Source organism: Pelobates fuscus, chromosome 9 (genome assembly GCF_036172605.1).
Source record: "Pelobates fuscus isolate aPelFus1 chromosome 9, aPelFus1.pri, whole genome shotgun sequence".
Lineage (NCBI taxonomy): Eukaryota > Metazoa > Chordata > Amphibia > Anura > Pelobatidae > Pelobates > Pelobates fuscus.
In genome coordinates, this window is record NC_086325.1 from 120902567 (window position 1) to 120925208 (window position 22642).

General features: G+C 44.4%; 1 protein-coding gene across 1 annotated transcript in view; it reads left to right on the forward strand.

Moving 5' to 3' along the window:
- Nucleotides 1-22642, forward strand: part of LOC134572988 (protein crumbs homolog 1-like) — a 210699-nt gene that overhangs the window by 78226 nt on the left and 109831 nt on the right. Inside the window, exons 3-4 of the mRNA XM_063432343.1 lie at nucleotides 2931-3126; nucleotides 10831-10970. Of these exons, the coding sequence (XP_063288413.1) occupies nucleotides 2931-3126; nucleotides 10831-10970 (336 nt within the window). The remainder of the gene's footprint in view (nucleotides 1-2930; nucleotides 3127-10830; nucleotides 10971-22642) is intronic.

The following is a 22642-nucleotide window of genomic DNA, read 5'->3' on the forward strand; positions in this document are numbered from 1 at the left end:
TTATCTCTATTTTACTATATATTTTACATTTTATTATCTTTTATTTTTCCTGTGCATTTTTCATATTTTATCTCTTTTTTCCTTTTGTGTGCCTCTCCACTGAGTCCTGTATCTATTATTGATTTATTTCAATAAGCATTTCCCAATGTGATAATAAATGGCTTCATATGATCACTATTGTTCAAAAAATACTTTTCAAAATCAATGCTAAAATTTCACAATTTCTGCCAGGTTATGCAAACGTTTGAGCACAACTATATATTCTATATGTATTAAAGAATATATAAATATAATTTAAAAAAAATGTTTTACTGCTACTCCTTTTTTCCCCATATTGGTTACTTCTCACTTTATTTTTGAATAAAATTAGCATTTAGTGGCTCTCCCCTAACTTATTTTTTTTTCTTTATCAATCTTTATAATTTTTGATCAATCATCATTTTTTGTATTTTTTTTGGAGCCGAGGACAGAACTTTGTATTCCGAAACAAACTAATCGGTTCGTCTATTGTGCATTTTGTTTCATGATTCATCCAAATAGCATTTTGGAGAGCAGGCTTTTGGAAAAATCCCCCAAAACTCAGATTAGTTTGAAACCGAAAAAAGTATAACATGCATACACAGACTATCTCATGCATGAATATACCTTCTAACTGTTACTATTGGTGAGATATTTGCTTTAAGAGTTTGAGCCACATGCGGGAATTCGGGGAACAAAACAAAACCAATGTTATTTTGCCATCTAGTGGTGACAGCATTTTACTGCGAAAGACAAGTGTAAAATAGTTCCAGCTAAGACTGCAGAATTCATTAGATTTATTGGATGTACATTTATGCTGTCTGTTGTCCAGTATCAAAATTATTCCAAAATGGTTTGTTTGATACATTTCTGCCACTTGGGGTGAAATAGGATGTAAATGTTATGTCCTAGACAGTGATACTCTAGGAACAATAAATGGGGGGCGCACACAGGGATACCAAAGTTACAATTGGGGGGGCAGTAACAATTTCCACCAATAAATTGTACCACTGAAAAAAAAATATATACACAAACCTATTCAGTGGTGTCAAGTGCCATATCTACAGTTTTCAAATCAAAGTAAAAACTACTACTACGGCAAAATCCCTGCAACAAATGCAACAGCAACAACTTCAGCGTTTCAAAAAGAAAAATACAAGCGACAGCAGTAGACGCTTAATCAGGGAATCTTATGTTACATAAACTGAAAAGATGTGTCAAGTTCAACTTTTCTCGCATCTGTTTTTTCGTCTTCTGACACTGTTTGGATTTCCCTTTTGTGAAAGCTAGCCTCCTTTGCACCAGTATAATCCATTTGTAGTGGTTCATTATGCACTCAAATATCTGGCATCCCACTGTGCACTTAATTAACATCTCCCTGCTGATGCTGTTGCGACTTTATATCTCTCCTCCAGGCATCAGTACATGGTGTGTGAGAAGGCTGTGCAAGCAGTGCATAGGAGTCCCTTGGCGCCTGCTCTGCATCATATTGCCAGAGCAGACACTTGCTGCAAGGTGCTGCTGATACACGTATCCCCTATATCCCCTTCGCTACGCTCTGCATACACACTCCCTCACGGTCTAACATACAAACACACAGAAACTAATACATACACACACAAACTGTTTGTAATACATACGAACACACACACACTGCATAATCCATATACACACAACTATCCATATAATCATGCACACATACTTTTACCTGGCCACAGGTGAAAGTCAGGGAGGGGGGCATTGCATTCCCTGCTGGTCTAGTGTCATTGTGCAGAGGACGGCTGGGCTAAAAGCTTTTATTTATTTTTTATTTACATGATTATTATATTTAATAAATGATTTTAATTGTGTTTCCCCCCTCCCTGCCTTTTACCTGTGGTCCGGTAGGGGCACATTACACTCCATGGTGGCCCAGTGGCTTTGTGCAGGCTGCCAAGGGGTTTCCCATTGTAGAGGGGATGGCTGCCCAGGACATGCTATCTTATGTTTTTGGCAGGTCCTTTCTGCAACTCTTGCGATCTTGGTATGCTGCGTGGAAAATTGCTGTGGTAAACCACTGAAAATACTTAATATTGGCCGATAATATTGGTCAAACCATTAATCAGGGGATGTGTATATATTATTTATTTGTGTATGTGTGTGTGTGTGTATACATATATATATATATATATATATATATATATGTATACACACACACACACAAATAAATAATATATACACATCATTAGATGTCATTAGACACATCATTAGAATATGTGTGTGTGTATGTACATACAAATATATATTCACTTCTGTGTGTATAAGACAATAACAAATACGTTCGATAATGAACACTTTCATTTCTCTCAATAAACCTCACAGGGACACTAAAGTCACCAAGTGAAGTGGTTGTGGTACAGTGGTCCTGTCCTTCTAATCCTGCAGTGTAAAGCATTGCAGGATTTTCAAAACTGCATTGTTTGTATTGTATGATTAAATCCAGAGGCACTTTTGTCTCACTGACAAGGAAGCCCATTAGAAAGCATTGAAAGCAATAAATACAATGCTTTCCTATGCGGAAGCTTGGATGTATGGGTGGCTCTATGAGGAGCATTTTTATGACCATTGCGGAGGATCCCATGATGACGTTGTGGAAAGCGGAGAGGTGAGCAATGGAACACGCAACTAAAACTTTTAATTCATTCATATTTTGGCAAACGAAGGGGAGTGGACTACTATAGATAGGGACAGGGACAATGTAGCATTAGGAATACATGTTTGTATTCCAAACATTATAGTGTTCTTTTAATGTCCTCCAATTTTATCAAGCACTGGATGTCCTATAGCTTCTTTGAGAGGGAGATATTAAGAATGTGTCTTCACGGTGTATTAACATGAATATATTTTGTAATATTGTGTTTCTTTCTTTGAAGGTGTCAACTGTGAGATGGAGATAGATGAATGTGAATCTCACCCCTGTCAAAATGGTGCCATCTGTAAGGACCACATTGGATATTTCTCCTGTGACTGTCCTGCAGGGTACGAGGGTGAGTTGTGCCAACACGACATTGATGAGTGTCAGAGCCAGCCGTGCCAGAATGGAGGGATCTGCGTGGATGCCATTAACAGGTGATTAACTTTCTGCAGATCCCAACTCAGATAGGGCCAGATTTACATGTTAGGTGCATGTAGGCACAAAATTAAAAATTAAAATAAGTATAATTAATTTATTTACCGGGCATTGCAGGCCTAAAATATGAATTCATATTTGACAACTGCATATGTATAGATTTATGTATGTGTATATTTCTCCTCCGATTGTAATGTATTATGTGAATTGGTGAATATAGTAAGTGTATTCCGCTGTGTAAAAGCAGAGTTAAAGGATCACTATAGGGTCAGGAACACAAACTTGTATTCCTGACCCTACAGTGTTAAAACCACCATCAAGCCTCCCTGATGCCAGTACATTGAATACAGTGAGATTTTTACAATATTTATGGAGGCATGAGGGACCCCTCATGCCTCCATAAATATTGTAAAAATCTCACTGTATTCAAGCCTGAAGCTGCTGGCTCTGCCCTGTCTGCCTCAGAAAAACAAGCAGTCTGCTGACATCATCAGAAGTGGTAGCCTGATCCAATCACAATGCTTCCCCATTTGATTGGCTGAGACTGACAAGGGGGCAGATCAGGGGCAGAGCCAGCATGATTCAAACACATCCCTGGCCAATCAGCATCTCCTCATAGAAATTAATTGAATCAATGAATCTCTATGAGGAAAGTTCAGTGTCTGCATGCAGAGGGAGGAGATACTGAATGTTTGGATGCATTTTAGGCAGCCATGAACCAGGAAGGATCTCTAACAGCCATCTAAGGAGTGGCCAGTGAAGTTATCACTAGGCTGTAATGTAAACACTGCATTTTCTCTGAAAAGACAGTGTTAACAGCAAAAAGCCTGAAGGTAATGATTCTACTCACCAGAGCAAATTCAATAAGCTGTAGTTGTTCTGGTGTCTATAGTGACCCTTAAAAGCAGGGCTGTCCAACCTGCAACCCCCCAGATGTTGCTGAACTACAACTCCCATGATTCCCTGGCTATCTGTTTCATTGAAAGAATCGTGGGAGTTGTAGTTCAGCAGCATCTGGGGGGCCGCAGGTTGGACAGGCCTTCTTTAAAGGAATACTATAGGCATCAAAACATCTTTAGCTTACTGAAGTGTATATTTCAATTTTCTGCCATTTATGAGTTAAATCAGTCTTGTTCCTGTTTAAGCAGTCATGCCTACACGCCCTGACTGTGACTCACACAGGCTCAATGAAAAAATGGTTTAATTTTTAATCAGATGTTAACTAGCATTATAAGTTTATGTTCTGCTCTGTAAAATGAACTTTAATCAAACACAGGAGACTCATGCAGTGTCTGGAAGACTATTCGCAGAGCAAGAGATAAGTAGTTCTAAATTAAACAGACTGTGCAATAAAGGAAGTGTAAACACTAGATATGTCTCTTTACACAAAATATTTAGGAAAGCTGTGCAAGGTGCATGCAGGGAGGTGTGACTAGGGCTGCATGACAAAATGGCAGAACATTGAGCAGTGAGACCGCAGGGACAATATCTATACACCAAAACTGCTTAATTAAGCTAAAAGTGTTTTGGTGCCTATAGTATCCCACTTAGCCCTGCAATTGCCTTGCAGGACTAAGACTTCCTCCAGAGTATGTCAGTCAAACAGCCAATAGAGGCACTGCCTAGATGCTAGCGGTCTCTGAGTCTCCTAAATGACATCCAGCTTCAGTGAAATTCCCATAGGAAAACATAGCAATACTTTCCTATGTGGAGGGCCTACAGGGCTTGTGGCAGATTTAGATTCCTAACACTATAGCATCCCTTTAAGGATGGTTCAGGGGGTAGAGTCTGTATAGTCTTTGCTGTGGTGTCCATGTGCTATTGAGGGAGATTATCTAGGGAAAATATGATGGGCTGCTGACTGGGACTGGTTAACTGTTATTCTTGTGGGTTGGGTAATCTTTCTGCTTAAGAGCTGTGCTGCTGGGGTTTCTGTGCTTCTAGAGTTGTGTTGGGTTGTGTTCTGACAGTGTGTGGTAGTGCTGCTGGGTGTAGAGAATGCTTCTGGAAAGACTGAGATGAATGGAGAGGTGACGTGAACCAGTATAACCTGCAGTATTTTGTAGGGGTGCACCGAAATGCTAATTCTGGGCCGAAACCGAAAATTCAGGACGCCCTTGGCCGAAAACGAAACCTAAACCGAAAATGACTTTTTTCCCCAAATGATTAAAAAATTTTTTTTTCATATTTTTTTAATATTAGACTTTTTAATGAATTTAATCTAATATGAAAAACTTCCTGTCTCTTTTAGTGGTCCCCCTCCCCCCCCCCCTGCTTAACATTCCTCTCTTCCCCCTCTAGTGTTTCTCTCCCCCTCCTCTCCAGTTCCATAGTGTTCTTCTCTCCCCTTCACTGTCCCAGTGTTTTTTTCCCCCATCCCATAGTGTTCTCTCCCTCTCCTGTCCCATAGTGTTCTTTTCCCCCCTCTCCTGTCCCATAATGTTCTTTTCCCCCTCTCCTGTCCCATAGTGTTCTTTTCACCCCTCTCCTGTCCCATAGTGTTCTTCCCCCCCTCTCCTGTCCCATAGTGTTCTTCCCCCTCTCCTGTCCCATAGTGTTCTTCCCCCCTCTCCTGTCCCATAGTGTTCTTCCCCCCTCTCCTGTCCCATAGTGTTCTTCCCCCCTCTCCTGTCCCATAGTGTTCTTCCCCCCTCTCCTGTCCCATAGTGTTCTTCCCCCCTCTCCTGTCCCATAGTGTTCTTCCCCCCTCTCCTGTCCCATAGTGTTCTTCCCCCCTCTCCTGTCCCATAGTGTTCTTGCCCCCCTCTCCTGTCCCATAGTGTTCTTCCCCCCTCTCCTGTCCCATAGTGTTCTTCCCCCCTCTCCTGTCCCATAGTGTTCTTCCCCCCTCTCCTGTCCCATAGTGTTCTTCCCCCCTCTCCTGTCCCATAGTGTTCTTCCCCCCTCTCCTGTCCCATAGTGTTCTTCCCCCCTCTCCTGTCCCATAGTGTTCTTCCCCCCTCTCCTGTCCCATAGTGTTCTTCCCCCCTCTCCTGTCCCATAGTGTTCTTCCCCCCTCTCCTGTCCCATAGTGTTCTTCCCCCCTCTCCTGTCCCATAGTGTTCTTGCCCCCCTCTCCTGTCCCATAGTGTTCTTCCCCCCTCTCCTGTCCCATAGTGTTCTTCCCCCCTCTCCTGTCCCATAGTGTTCTTCCCCCCTCTCCTGTCCCATAGTGTTCTTCCCCCCTCTCCTGTCCCATAGTGTTCTTCCCCCCTCTCCTGTCCCATAGTGTCCTTCCCCCCTCTCCTGTCCCATAGTGTCCTTCCCCCCTCTCCTGTCCCATAGTGTCCTTCCCCCCTCTCCTGTCCCATAGTGTCCTTCCCCCCTCTCCTGTCCCATAGTGTCCTTCCCCCCTCTCCTGTCCCATAGTGTCCTTCCCCCCTCTCCTGTCCCATAGTGTCCTTCCCCCCTCTCCTGTCCCATAGTGTCCTTCCCCCCTCTCCTGTCCCATAGTGTCCTTCCCCCCTCTCCTGTCCCATAGTGTCCTTCCCCCCTCTCCTGTCCCATAGTGTCCTTCCCCCCTCTCCTGTCCCATAGTGTCCTTCCCCCCTCTCCTGTCCCATAGTGTCCTTTCCCCCTCTCCTGTCCCATAGTGTCCTTCCCCCCTCTCCTGTCCCATAGTGTCCTTCCCCCCTCTCCTGTCCCATAGTGTCCTTCCCCCCTCTCCTGTCCCATAGTGTCCTTCCCCCCTCTCCTGTCCCATAGTGTTCTTCCCCCCTCTCCTGTCCCATAGTGTTCTTCCCCCTCTCCTGTCCCATAGTGTTCTTCCCCCCTCTCCTGTCCCATAGTGTTCTTCCCCCCTCTTCTGTCCCATAGTGTTCTTTCCCCCTCCCCTCTCCCATAGTGTTCTCCCCCCCTCCCCTGTCCCATAGTGTTCCCCCCCCACTCCCATGTCCTATAGTATTCTCCCCTGTCCTATAGTGTTCCCCCATCTCCTGTCCCATAGTGTTCATTTTCCCCCCTCTCCTGTCCCATAGTGTTCTCCCCCCTCACGCCTGTCCTATAGTATTCTCCCTCCCTCGCCTGTCCTATGGTATTCTTCCCCCCCTCCCCTATAGTATTTTCCCCTGTCCTATAGTGTTCTCCCCCCCCCCCCCCCCCCGCCCCATATTGTTCTTTCCACCCTAAACTGTCCCATAGTGTTCTTTCTCCCCCTGTCCCAAAAACATTTTTTTTTTTCTCAGCAAATTTGACCCGTTTTCAGCCGAAGCGGATCGGCCCATTTTCGGCCAAAAATTTCGGCAGCCGAAATTTCGGTGCACCCCTAGTATTTTGGTAATGTATTGATTTCTAAATATTTCTGCATGCCTCCATAGTATAAATCGGAGGTTAGCCAACCTGCAGAGAGCCCACCTGCAGAATTCTGAGAGTGAAATAATCACTGAAGTCAGATTTCTGCAAGTACATTGCTAAGAGACAAATTCTTTTTTTAATCCAACTAATATTATTTTCTTAATAAACCAAAAATTTGAAATATCTTGCTCTCATTCCATCAGGAGAGGTACAGCTCACCAACTCCGTGTTTCCCATGTATCGTTCTTCTTTCTATGGAGATAGAGCAGAAGAGTTTTTTGTTAATCTCCTATTAACTCTTTGTTAATACGAGTTATCTGAAGGCTGGGACACAAATACTTGGTACTTGCTTGGAAGCAGAATGACAGACGGTTTAGGGATAATTACAAGGGCCATTAGAGCACTTTAGCTTATAACTACTTGGTGAAATTCTATTTGGCTAAATTGCTGCTTTCACTCAGCAATACTGTAGCTGATTACTTTACATAGTCTCTGAGCAAGTTACATTTTCCAGGAAGACCCGACTATGTAGATACATCTTCCATCTTCCTTGTATATCTGAATAATTGAGTAGCCAATAGTACTCTGCTATTCTCTACATATCCCAGCTGGTTTAGTTACCTTTCTAGACCGCTTAGCTTGCTGGTTATTGTGTAGATTACCCTCCTCTCCCACCATTGCTCAGCACCTATGTTTCTGCTTATAGGCTTGGCTGCTTGGGTTAGTTGCACTCTGTTTAAGATCTGCAACCTGGAAAGCAAGAAGTATTATTTGAGGTCTGGCTCTGGAGATATATTTTCCTTTGAATATAATGTTAAGGAGTGCTCTGGGAGGGGCTTGACATACACTGGTCAGCCACATCATTATAACCACTGACAGGTGAAGTAAATAACCTTGATTATGTTGTTACAACGGAACCTGTCAAAGGGTGGGATATAGCAGGTATAGTAGGCAGAAAGTGAACAGCCAGTTGTTGAATCATATGTGTTTTTAAGCAGGAAAAATGGTCAAGCAAAAAGACCTTTGACACAGGGCTACATAGTGATGGCTAGACGACTGGTTCAGAACATCTCCAAAACAGCAAGTCTTGTGGGATTTTCCCTGTATGCAGTGGTTAGCACCTACCAAAATTGGTGCAAGGAAGGACAACCGGTGAACTAGCATCAGGTTAATGAACACCCAAGGCTCATTGATGCACATGTGGAGAGTAGACTAGCCCATCTGGTCCGATCACACAGAAGAGCTGCTGTAGCTCAAATTAATGAAAGACAAAATTCTGGCCATGTTAGAAAGGTGTCAGATGATGATCCCTGTTCCCCACAAGCACCTTTAATTGGGACAGGACCTTTGAGCAATGGAAGGCGGTTGCCTGGTCTGATGAATAAAGGTTTCTTTTAGAACAGGTGCATGGCCAGTATGTGTGTCATTTACCTGGGGAAGAGATGGCAGCAGGATGTACTATGGGAAGAAGGCTGGCCAGCAGAAGTAGTGTTATGCTCTGGGCAATGTTCTGCTGGAAAGTGTTGGCATTCATCTAGATGTATATTTGTGCCAGAGATTGTTGCAGACCACATACACCCCTTTATGGCAATGTTGTTCCCAGATGGCAGTGGACTCTTTCGGCAGGATAATGCATCCTACCACTCTGCAAAAATTGTTCAGGAATGGTTTGAGGAACATGACAAAGAGTTCAAGCCTTCAATTTCCCAGATCTCAACCCTATTGAGCATTTGCGGGATGTGCTAAAAAAACTAATCCAATCCATGGAGGCCCTACCTAGTAACTTGCAATACTGAAGTTATTTGCTGCTAATGTCTCTGTGCCAGATACTAAGGACACATTCAGAGGTTTTGTGGCATCCATGCTTTGACTCATCAGAGCTGTTTTGGCAGCATGAGCGGGACCTACACAATATTAGGCAGGGGGGTTTAATGTTGCTGAACATTGTATTTTAATATAATATAGGATCCACACAACTTTATGGCTTTTATTTTTGCACAAAATATAACAAATCCTACAAATAACAGTCTTACAATAGTATTTTTTCAAAATGTATTACATTTAGGGGATAGGATTATAATTAGTGTTATTCCTAATCACCAACACTTTTCCTTTCTCTTGAAATGCTAAACATATTAATATTTTCAACCATGCTCTCTCATGATGGTCCAGTAGACCAAATTCATGACATAGGCTCCCATTTCTCTATAGCCATCGCAACATGGTGCCATGGTTTTAGTGAGTTTTATTTTGTAGACTTTTGATTGTCATTATTTTTTACTTGTCACAGTGTGATTTATGGAGGTTCTAGAGATGTTTGCCCTTCTCTATCTTTACTTATATTATGACTCTAAGATTTGTTTGGGGGCAAAATGTCACAGTATTATATTATACAGACTTCTAGATCACATCTCTTGACTTATGTCCATGGTTTGTTATCTGGCAAATAAGGTGAAACTACAAGACAGTTGTCAGTACCATCTGTGCAATTCTTCATTAGTCTTCAATAGGACAGGTCTCCAAAGTGACCAAGTGATTCTGTTTGAATACAGTTTTTAGGATTTCTTGTTTTGATATTCTGTTTTAGTTGACAAACAGGGTTTTAACTAAAGCTAGAATTGCTAGGATTTCAAAGTGAATTTCAAAAGTTAGGCCAAAATACCTACATTAGAAAAAAGATCTCCAAGTTAGTTTTCTCTCAGTTTACCTATTTTAGCCTGGAATCTGAAACTTACTGAGAATGAACTTTGAATTCCCAGGGGTTCTAACTTTAGTGAATAGCCCTGCCAGTGGTTTTCAGACAAGTTGCATCAGCTGCTACTTGTCTAAAGACATATGGTACGGCCACGATTGTGGCTTAGTGTCATACGCAGCTTAAGTATTGGCTCCCATAAAGTAACAACTATCATGGAGTCCCAATAAATTAAATGCATTTAAAATAGTCATATACATTTTTGTCTACTTATTCATTCTTCTCATCTACCTGTTTATAAATCAACTTAGAAATTTATGAGCAGCAGGAATTGGGAGGAACAAAGCATGGCTAGGTATGTTCTACCTCTCCAGGTTTGATGTATCTATTTCCACAAGTACAGACTCACTTACACTATCATAATATGTAAAAGATAAGATGAATGCGGTAAATATATAAAATATATATATATAATTTTTTTTTCTGCTTTACCAGTGAGCACAGCATAGAGCAGCGGTAGGCAACCTTCAGCACTCCAGATGCTGTGGATGACATCTACCCTGATGCTTTGCCAGCATAATGGCTGTAAGAGCATTATGGGATATGTAGTCCACAACATCTAGAGTGCCAAAGGTTGCCTTCACCTGGCATAGAACATCAACAAATATCACATTTGTTGTCATTTAATACTTAATATAATATTTTGCATTTTTTTCAGGTTCCAGTGCAACTGCAGTGACACTGGGTTTGAAGGAGACATGTGTGAAATTGATATTCCTGAATGTGCCTCTAATCCTTGTCTGAACAATGCTACATGTCAGGAGGGAGTGAAGAAATACTACTGCCTCTGCTGGACAGGTCAGAATGCCAATATATGTTTAATTTAGGGGTGTTTACTTATGTTTATCGATAAATGTATTTAGAACACCTGTGCAATACAGCTATCATTGCAGTAAACTGGGAGCACTTTCAAGGGATACTTTGGGAAACTTTCGCAGGGTAGAAGATGGGGAATTCTTCATATTGCTATGTATTCGTGGATTGATTTGATCTAGACTGCAATCTGGTCCAAGTCATCAAGTTTGATGCTCACTGAAGCGGAGCCAAACAAAGCATGGGAAAAAGTGCGTAAAATCAGTGGCAAGGGGACAGTAACCTAAATAGTGATTTTACTACTATATTTTTTAATTTATTTTTTTTACTATAGATTTTACTACTTTTTCTACTATAGTGTTAGGAATATGTTTATGTTCCTGACATTATATTGTTCCTTTAAGTGCAGAAGCAGTTTTTGCATTTTTTCCTGTTTGTGTTCAAATGCAATCTGCATTTTTCTTATTTATTGCAGCATCACATATTCTATATTATTTTTAAAAGGACAAAAAGGGAGGGGGGCATGATTTGAGCCTCGATGGAGATGCAGAGCTCTGTGCCACTAAGCCATCAATAGCATTCCCAGTACGCTCAGATCCCCCCCAGATGGGTCATAACAAATGCCCAGGTATTCCCCAAACCCCCAGAGATGGCCAGGCAAGCTATAATACCGGCCCGATGGATTACTTTATCCAGACCCCAGGTGGGCCCACGCAAACTACACATGGCTCTAAAATGGCGCCTTCATTACTGGCCTCATCCATGGCCTCAGACGTGGGGAATCAAGAGGTTAGCTGACACTATGGTTGACCTGCAGGCAATGTCAGCAATGCTTCCCAAGTCCATCGCCACGGCGGTAACTGCTCACGACACCTGCATACAGGCCCTGGAAGCCCAAGTACAAACTTCCACTGATCAAGTTAATGCCTCAGATATGGAACTCACCAGACAGGGCTCAATGCTACTAGCGCTAAGACGGCAAACTGAAGATGCAGGTGATCCAACATAAGACTGCATGAAGTTCCTGAACCCCAAGGTGATGAAGATGTGGAAGGCCTACTTACCACGCCTTTTCAGCTGGTCCTGGCTGTGGCGAAACCAACCTCGCCACTGGGCATTGGAGAAGACTGATTGCCAGCCTCCTGCCTTGTTACTATGGCCCCTGGGATGTATTGCCCTTTAAAGACATTATTTGGGCATATTGTATTTTTTTGTGCTGTTTCTGGCTCTTTAAGTACTTTGGGAAAGGACCTGCAGTTTTGGCATGGCACTTCGGATGCAGCCGAAGTAGTCGAAGTGGCCGCCATTAGAAAACCGAACACCGGCGGCCATTTTGATTCATTCAAATGCAGTCAGCGGTGTGTGCTGTCAAACTAAAATCGGCTACAGAACGGCACGAACACCGTTGAAGTTTTACCTTCCCTGGAACTAATGCATTCGACAGTTTAATCGACAGTTCCTTCGACAATTCAAATGGTTGTCGTTCATCTGTTTGAACTGACTTTAACATGGGAAATAGACCGACCGCACAGCCCAAATCTATGGAACTGTTGGGCATGAAAAATGTGCTTGCAGTCAGTCATAAAAGGACTTCCATCTAACTTATTAACCCCTGAATGGAATTGGCTGAATTTTCACTATGTTTATAATTAAAGTGTGCTGAATAATATGTCCTTTGATGAAGATTGAATGTATATTTTTAAAGTTATAGTACATGTGTAAAAACTGTATTTCTCTTCCTGTGATAATTACATTAACCCATTGTGTTCAGTAATTATATCACAGGCAGAGGGGAGGATTTTGTGTTGGAGTGTCTGAGTGTATTGTACGTATTGATTGGTTGTACTTCAAAACCCTGTGGGCGGTACTATGGTTGTAGAATGGGCATAAAAGCAGAGTGTTTGATTAAAAGCTTCAGTTCTACTTCACCCTCAATTTGGAGTGCAGTCTCTTATTGGGGGGAATCTGCTACAAGGGATTGCAATGCTAGTCATACTCTTTTGTTATATCACTACTAAGCTCTTGTAAGAGCTTGTTCCTGTCTTGCTCTCTAAAGGAGTCCACGGTGGTTATGGTGTCAGCTGGAGTGCTTGGAGCCCTCAGGAAGCGCTAGGAGCATCCATCAACGGAAGTACCCAGTCGGGGTGCCCGTTGATCCGTTACGGTGGCTGCAGACAGTCCCGACCAAATTCGATTTGACAGGGCACATCGAGCACTCTGCCCCCACACGCCTGAGGGCACTCCACGAGACCTGATTTGTTACCTCCACTCCTATCAACTCAAGGAGAAAATCATGCAGAAGGCAAGAACGCGCCCAAGGTGTATATCTTCAATGACCTACCTGGTTCATGTGTCTGCCCCACCTAGCCACTCTCCCCTGATCCAAACCTTGTCCCAATGGAAATCTGAACTTCCGCACTGGACTGATCAATAACTCCCGGAGCTGAGACCCTTACCCCCACTACTGCCGCTTGGTCCCACACCTTCCCCGTTACATGCCCCCATACGCTGACCACTGTCGGGATCCCGCTGTTTTGGGAGGGGAGCAGGGCAATCATGGGCTCCAAAAAAAATAAGTTACACTATTTCCCATATTGCAAAAGGTACCCTATGGTGGGCCCGTGCGTGCCTTGACTTTCCGCAGCTGACTGAAATAACGAAATAGGAGACTCCTATTTTGATTGGGGGGGGGGGGGAGGGGCACCAGGGGACACCCCAAGCACTGGCGGATTTGATACACATGCCAGTGAGGGCTACTCATTTTCATTTTGCCCATATTGCGGAAGGTACCCAATGGTGTGCCCTAACTCACTACAGACATAACGTAATAGGGGACTCCTTTCTGAAGGAACACTATAAATAGAGGTGGGAGGGGGGACTAGGGGACACCCCGAGCATTTGCAGACTTGTTGAGGGCTACTTATTTTCCTTTTGGTTATGACTCCGTTATTAACATAAGGTTAAGGGGTAGGGCTGCGGGGGAGGGAAGCAGACGGGTGGGGTGGATGGGGAGAGGAGATGGGGGGGATATATATTATTTTTCCCTCCATCCCCCCCCCCCCCCCCCCCCACATTTAATGTCCACGGTCTCTGATAGATGCTAAGGTGCAGGCAACCTAAGGTGATTTCCCTACACTCACAATGTACCTTACATGCTACCCTATTCCCGTTGTCTAAATCGGCTGCTGTGGTGGTGTTCCACCACATCAGAGGGGCCACTGCCATTGGTTGGCATGCTGGGCACCACGGATGTCCCATGGGGGAATTTCTGTACATAGCACACTAACTCAACAGTTACTCTTCTGGTATACATCAGCTCCATACAGGTGGCTTAGAGCAACACGCTTAACCAAGTTCCTCAGACCCTACTAACTGACACAGGCTGTGTAGCTACCAGGTCAAGCTCAACTGCAGTCCCCAACCAAAGTCGTGTGAACTGCGTCACTGTAGGAAGTTTTCACCCCAGTGGGGTCTGGTGCCAACTGCTCCCACAATCACACAAACGCCCCCATGGGGGTGTCTTTTCCTCTCCAATTTAGGACCCTACAGGGCCTGACGGGGCTCTCCCTTTCCCTTCTATTGTGTCGCCTTTTGTCCTCTCTTTCACTTTTTACCTTCTGATCTTCTGGGCTCGGTGGATCACCCCCCACTCTTATTGCGAGTGTGGCACGGCCAGGCAACCCCGTGGGATCTCTTCCCTCTACTACTAACTCCACCCCCACACCACGAGACTTTGTCTGGGTGCCCCTGTCTACGTTTGTACATTGCTCAAATTGGGTCATCGCAGTCAGACTTGGAGCGAAACTACCGGACCTGGTCCACCCAGATTTGACTGGGTTCATACCAGGTAAAGAGGGACAGGATAGCATGTTGCAAGTGCTCTCTATCCAGCATCTAGCATGCAGGGATGGAACGCCCTTGCTTCTCCTTTCCACCGATGCAGCGAAAGCTTTCGATCGGGAGGACTGGTCTTTCTTCATGGCTACGGTCCACAGCTATGGCTTCAGGGTCAAGTGGACTAACTGGATAGGAGCTCTGTATTATTTGCCGAATGCGAGAGTATGAGTAAACGGAGCCCTAACGGATAGCTTTTCGATCCGTAATGGTACACGCCAGGGATGCCCACTCTCCCCGCTTCTGTTTGCGCTATCCCTAGAGCCTTGATGGAGGCGATGTGGCGAGGCAGCGTTATCAACGGCATCTACTGGAACGTCAAGACCCACATGGTGGCGGCATATGCTGACGACCTGTTGGTTTTTCATTACTAATAAAATATCTACAGTACCACGTCTACCCGACCTTCTAGACACCTATAGCGCTATAGCCGGGTTTAATCTCAACCTGTCTAAATGTGAGAAATCTGAAGCAGAACAGTATTGCTTCAGCATTAGTGTTATGTTTACACTTTTACAGCTTATATAAGTAGTCACAGAGTTTTACTCGCTGTATAGTCTCCACTCACTCCTGCTGTTCATATTATTTTTATCTTCTATATTTTTATTTTAGATTTATTTATTAAAAGTTACTTTTTAAGCCTATAATCTTCTCAGTAAATCATACACAGGTCGTATGGCATTTTTTTTGTTCTCTATGAGCTTTATAGTCTACTTCTGTTTCTACATACTTACAAGCTAAACATCACTGATGATTGATCCTGAACCCTTTACTATCTACAAATTTCACCACAGGACATGGAGGGGCTGCTTGCTGGCAACATAGGACAATAGAGGAACATGACTTTGTCCATGCAGTATGTTGAGGTCTGAATAATGCTCATACCGAGGGAATACTTCCCTAGTTGCTGCACAAAAGAGGCTTAAAAGCCTCAATTGCTATGAGGTCTTATTACCATTGTTTGCACTAATATCAGTTTAACCTTTGAAAACCCAAATAAAGATTTTCAAACGACTAATAAAATTGTAATCTCAGCATGAAATATTTTGGAAAGATTTAGCTTTTTTTTTTTTTTTTTTTTTTTTTTTTAAATTCTTTATTTTTGACGTGCAGAGTTGAATACAAGCTTTGTCACGATGTACTGCACATATTTTTTTTTTTATAACAGAAAACTAGCTTTTCGCAGAAAGCTTGAACATAGCGAGGTAATAGAAACATGCATGTCGTCAATGCGTTAGTCTAGATGCGTATAAAGGTTAACCATTTAGTCGACATACGGATGCAGTAATATGATATAATTAACATAACGTCTAAGCATTTTGCTGGCCGTTCATCCAGCGTGATTTTAGCAGAGTAAATGCTACTAGTAAGTGAATTAGACAATTAAGGAGAAAATCTCTACGACACATTCGCCTTCTTTTCTGGTATGGTGGACTAAGTTTAAATTCTCACTGTGAGGCCCTACTTTATATATATTGTTAAAGCTAGACCATGCCGTTAGGACTGTAAAGTAAGAATGAATGTAGCTAGCACATAGTGTTAACACGCTATAGGACATTCACAGTAAGCATTAAGTATTAAGTATGCTAGGACTTGAGGTTAGGAAGCCGTTAGACTTCAGTGAGATTACAGTGAGTAGTAAATTAGCCCCCTATACTGGCTATCCAGTCGAATCTAGCTCCCGCCGATTAGTACTTATGCTGGTATAAAATGTGTAGCTAGCGAATTACATCTGCGGTATTGTTGATTGTCTGACTTGTAATGCATGAACAAACGTAGATAAACATTTTGCAGAGGGATAGAGAATTTAAAATAAAGGTTACTGGCTAAGGCTTCCGGGCAAGTAAAAGATCAGGGTAAATCATAGGTAAAAGTACATAGCCGTTTGCAGGGCTCTGGCATGAACGTAAGGCCAGTGCAAGTTCAGCCGACCCCTGACACCGGGAAACGCTGGTGCTCTGTTAGGCAGCTCCCTTTGGTGCGCCACAACAGCGACATCAAATTAGGGTAATAAACAATTCGTATAAGTTGTGGCATGCGGTAAGCTGGCACATTTTTGGTATATACATAGTTATGTTGCAACAGTGTTCTCGATTAGCTCAAGCAGAGGTGTAGTAATCACAATTTTATATAAACAATTTGTGTTTAGTGAGGCATTAATTATAAAATTAAAGCTTACATGTTGACCGGCCTATATATGTCTGCTGTTAATCCAATGACAGTGTTAGCAGGTCGTGTTTGAGGCAAAAATATACAGAGTCGAAGCGTCTTGTTAGCAATCGTCGAAGTGAATGTCGTGTGGTCATATGAGGCATCGTATTAAGCTTGCATAATTGTACGGTAACAGGGGTAAGGATATAAGTAAAGGTGGACAAGAGTTAGGCCGTCTGGGTTTTTTTCTCGATATTAGTCCGGTGTGAGTGTAGTATGTCGTATTCAGGAATGTGTGGACAATGCATAGCAGAAGCAAGTGTTGCGCCAAGATGTGGTTTATGTGCGGTGGCGTACTGTATTGCTATGGGACAGATGGGAGGTCAATACTCCTGTTAAGGCGGACATATAGTGTGGGTGCTAAACCTTATGTATGTGGGCATCCCAGACTCTTAAGCGTTTGGCATGTGTCGAGCTAAGGGCGAAGCCTAGCCTGTCAGTCAATCCAGTGAGTGTCTGTTGGGTTCGTGAGGCTGTGTTGGCTGTATGCATTGCCTGGGCGAGTAACATGTCAATGCGCTACCGTGCACCTATAGTTGGGACAGTAAATGGGATCACATTATATAGGCATATGGGTGGGCAATAGTTACGCAAACAGTAGGAACTATGTACATCAGATAATGTCCCGGTATTGGGGCCGACATGGTTGCAGTCCGCTTCAGGATCGAACACAATTCCAGAGTAGTCTGTTGGCTGCGGCGTGGATGGTAAATCGGGCGTCTCGACCACCCACAGAAATCCATTCCCTTTGTGAGAGTCCGTGGCTGGTTGGCTGGAACGAGTTGTGGTCTCTTGATAGCCGCGTTTGGGCCCAGCAAAGGGCGGGATAACAATCTGGACGGTGATCAATAAAGTCCCAGAGGTTTTAGGTTGCTCGATGGAGGTGGGTGGTGGAGCCCAGTATTGTCAGGTGAGGGCTCTGTCGGGGTGGAGGTGAATGCGCCTCATTTCGGTTTAGGTGGTAACTGCAGCGTATGTAACTGGCGTGAGGTTTCGAGGTACAAATGGGGCACTGCCCGCTGGGTTCCAGCTGTGAGCCGGTGTGGTGGAGGCTGCGGGGCTCGCCTGAAGGATAGAGTCCCATGTGAGACCCAAGGTCTGTAGTAGTTCTGCTGAGTCTTGCGGGTCTTGGATCTTGTGGGTTGTCTCCCCTTGCATTACGTGGAGTGAGTTGGGGGTCCGCCAGCGATACGGAATGTGTTGCTGGAGTGTGGTGGTGAGGGGTCGGAGTGACCTACGCCACGCCAGGGTGCCCCCTGACAGGTCCCCGTAGAAGGTCAGCTTGGTATTCTCAAATTGTAAGGGGGTCTTTCCCCTGAGTGCGTCAAGGACCGTCGCTTTGTCCGCTCCATTATGAAAGGTGAGGATAGTGTCCCTCGTGGCTGAGGTAGGGGCTTTGGCAGATTTTGGGATCCTGAAAACAGTTGCGGGCACGATAGGTGCAGTATTACCTGGAGGTAGTATGCTGGTCAGAAGGCGTTTGACCATGTGCGGAACTTCTGTCTCCGGTATCTCCGCTGGCAGTCCCCTGACCTTAATATTAAATCGTCTCTTCGCGTCCTCCTGGGCATCCAGGCGCCGCTCCAGCAGCGCATTTTTGCGGTGCAGTTCCCGCATTTCACTTTGCAGAGTAGCAATGGTGCTCTTGTGTTCCTGAGAGGAGGCCTCTAGTTCAGTGATGCGGCCTGTCAGACCTCGCAGTTCTCCCCTTAGGGCCGTGACGTCCGTGAGGATATTGCTTTGCAGGTCTGCCAGGAGGGCCTTAAGCACCCCCGTGGTCACTAGGTCGGCATCAGGGTCTTTTCTCGTATTGCTGGAGGTTTTCTTTGGTTTCGGGTCCGGAGGTGGGAGGTATTCCTCCTCTGCTTCCTCGGAATAGTCGTCCGAGAAGTCCGTGCAGCCGCCATGGAGCGCCGCCATATTGGCTTCACTCGGGCCGCATGCTCTCCTCCACATTTCCCCGATTGTGAGCCCCGGGGTTGTTATATCTGCCGCCTTCTTCTTATGCTTGCGTCCCATTTGGCTTGTGGGGTACTTGCGTGCAGGCAGCGGTGAGCGGTGGCGGTTATGGCGATATTTAGGCGAGAATTCTCAGATTTTGTCACGGAGCCCCTGAGTAGTGCGTCTGATCACCTCGAGTTGTCGACCGGAAGCCCGGAAAGATTTAGCTTTAAAACCATAATTCACTCCTTGCACTATTTGTTTTATACCTAAAAATTACTGAAATCCTAGATATTTTGGGCATGTTGACAATCAGGACTAATTGGTGAATCTATTTTGAGTTTGTTTTCTTTAGATACAATTGTTGTGTAGAAATTAAAACATGCATAAAAAACAGGAAAAAAAAATCCCATATTTTATTCAGTTACATCTGCTGAGTACGATACCATTATTGTATGTCTTTGCTACTATACTGTGAAACAATGAAATACAAGCGACTTATCTATTCTATGGTTCGAATTTTCACAGGTGGATCCAACTAACTAACTAATTTTAAATATTAGAATAACAAATTATTACCTTTCGGGGTAAAAAAAAAAAAAAAATCATATCCCAGTAAAATACTGTAAACTATCTTCTGATCAAGGCAATGATCAAAAGGACATGGAATGGGCATTTAGCATTTAATCCACAATCGCCACATCCACGGCAATCTGGAGTTAATTTTAGTACATGACAGGAAATCCTGCATCTCGAAGGGATTAAAGCACTTTATTTCATTCCAACTTTGCCTATAGTAAAGTACTTTTCTTTGCAGAAGCGCCTCTAGCGGCTGGCAGTGAGACAGCCACTAGAGGCTGGATTAACCCTCAATGTAAACATAGCAGTTCATCTGCATAGGCGAGGACTTTGTGGCGCATCCAACCCACTTATAGTCCGTGGATGTGTTCATCGGGTTCCGGTGTGTATCTGAAACGGGTTGGAAAGAAAACCGTTGATCCACAGTCATGCTGTCGGGCAGGTGTATAGCGCCTGAATCGCCGCCTTGTGGGCCTCCCAGCAGGTATGGGGTGTCGTGTCTCCTGTCTTGTTTGTGGCGAAGTAGTCTTGGATAGTCTTCCTAGCACGTCGCTAGGGCTGCGTCAGCTAGGATGGATTTGTTTAGGTGCCATGAGGTCTGGCGGGGTCGGAACAAGGGCGACTTAAGCCGTAGGTGAACGGGGTTATGGTCTGACCAGGTAATTGGTAGAATTTCTGATTCCATGAGGAGTGTGAGGTGATGGTGTGATAATTAAAAGTAGTCCAGGCTTGAATAAGAGGTGTGTGTGTGTGTGTGTTGAGGAGTAGAAGGTATAGTCTTGGGCCGTCTGGTTTAGCGCCCTCCAGCAGTCTTTAAGTTAGTGGTGGTGGAGTAGTTGGAGTGTTTTTGCATGCCTGTTGTTCGGGGCCGTCATGGTGTTCGAGGTTGTATCATGTTGGTGTAGCAGCAGGTTGAGGTCCCCACTTATGATCAGGATGCCCTCGGTGAATTTTATCAGGTTTGTCAATGTTGTGTGGAGGAATTGGTATTGTTTTCTGTTTGGGACGTAGATGTTTGGAAATGTGTATTTCTGATCGTGGATGGTGCTTTTCGTGAAGATGTATCTGTCTTGTTTGCATCAGAGAGTGTCTAGTTCTGTGTAGGATATCCATCTGGCGAATAGTATCCCCACCCGAGGGTGCAGCGAGTAGGGTTGTTGCTAAAGAAACCCATTGGGTAATTGCGGTCTCTGAGGGATGGTGCTCGGTTCTCTTGAAAGTGCGTCTCTTGTATGAATGCTACAAACTGCTCTGTGTGAGGGATGCACTATGTCCTTTTCCTGGGGGAGGAGGGGTTGACTCCTGGTGTCCCCATACAGTCCGTGGGTTTGTAACTGCGGCTTAGTCAGTAGTTGTGTGTCTGTCCCGGTTTGATCTATGTGTGATCACTATTGGTCAGGGGTATGAGTATCATCCGTTTCCCGTAGTGGCCAGTGTATGCGGGTTGTTGCTGCACCTCTCTTTCTGGTTTCTGTAGTGTGGTGAGGTTTGCACCGGTAGTGAGCGTGTTTTGTGGTCAGTATTGCGGGTCGGCTGTTCCCTTCTCCGGAGATTCGTCCCCTTGGCCGTGTGACTTGTATGGTGTGAGTAGTTCTTAGGTGTAGTGTGGTGGGGTTGACTGGGTCTGTAATGCGTTTGTTGTCAGTCCAGTGGGGCTGGATGCGTAGGTATATAGGCATTTGTGTGGTCATGGGCTCTTGGACTAAGGTTGCCTGTCGGGTGTCGGCATAAACATTGCATGGTACCATCGTGTCAACAATATCATTTCCCTCTTCCTCCCCTGCATCTCTTCTGGATCTGAGTTGTCTTCAGGGGGTACATATGTAGGTGGTGGTTGTAGCAAATACAAATATGCATTTCAGTACAGTAACCTAAGCATTGAAGTTGTGTTTTGCGGCCATGTCTCCTGTGTGTTTTTTGTTTTTTTTGTTGTTTTTTTCTCCTTCCATCTCCCTTCGCTACCTCTATCTGTGGTTGTCTCCTATTCTCCCTTAGATGCATCTTGCTCCATCCCCTCCAGTCCCCTCCCCTCTCTCTTGGTTGCCTGGTCCCTGTCTCCCTCTCCATGCTTCCCTTCTGTTCTCCCTCGTCCCTACCTGACCCAGTTGGTTTCGGGGTACCGGAGGGTTCCGACAAGCGTTTGGTGCGCCCAAAGCTTGTCTGGTACCGATGGAGTTGAGCGTGTTGGTGCTGTTTTAGCATGAGAAGCGGAGCGGTTATGTGGCCGTCTTCCCCGGCAGCCGGACACGCCCCCCCTTGATGGCCTTTTGAATGCACAGAGATATCGTGATGAGATCCTGAGGCCCATTGTTGTGCCATTCATCCATGACATCGCCTCATGTTATAGCATGATAATGCATGGCCCCATGCTGCAAGGATCTGTAAACAATTCCTGGAATCTGAAAACATCCCAGTTCTGCATGGCTAGCATACTCACCAGACATGTCGCCCATTGAGCATGTTTGGAATGCTCTGGATCGGCGTATATGACAGCATGTTCCAGCTCCTGCCAATATCCAGCAACTTCGCAACAGCCATTAATGAGGAGTGGACCAACATTCCACAGGCAACAACTCTCTGCAAAGGAGATGTGTTGCACTGCGTGAGGCAAATGGTGGTCACACCAGATACTGACTGGTTTTCGGACCTCTCCAAAACAGTAAAACTGCATATTTTAGCGTGGCCTTTTATTGTGGCCAGCCTAAGGCATTGTGTACAATATTGTGTACAATAATTATGCTGTCTAATCAGCATCTTGGTATGCCACACTTGTGAGGTGCATGGATTATCTCGGCAAAAGAGAAGTGCTCAGTAACACAGATTTAGACAGATTTGTGAACAATATTTGAGAGAAATAGGCCTTTTGTGTGCATAGAAAAAGTCTTAAATCTTTGAGTTCAGCTCATGAAAAATGGGGGCAAAAACAAAAGTGTTGCGTTTATAAATTTGTTCAGTGTAAATAACCAATTTAAAAATATTAAAATTAAATACTAGTTTTTAAAATGTTAGATCAGCGTTTCCCAATTGATGTT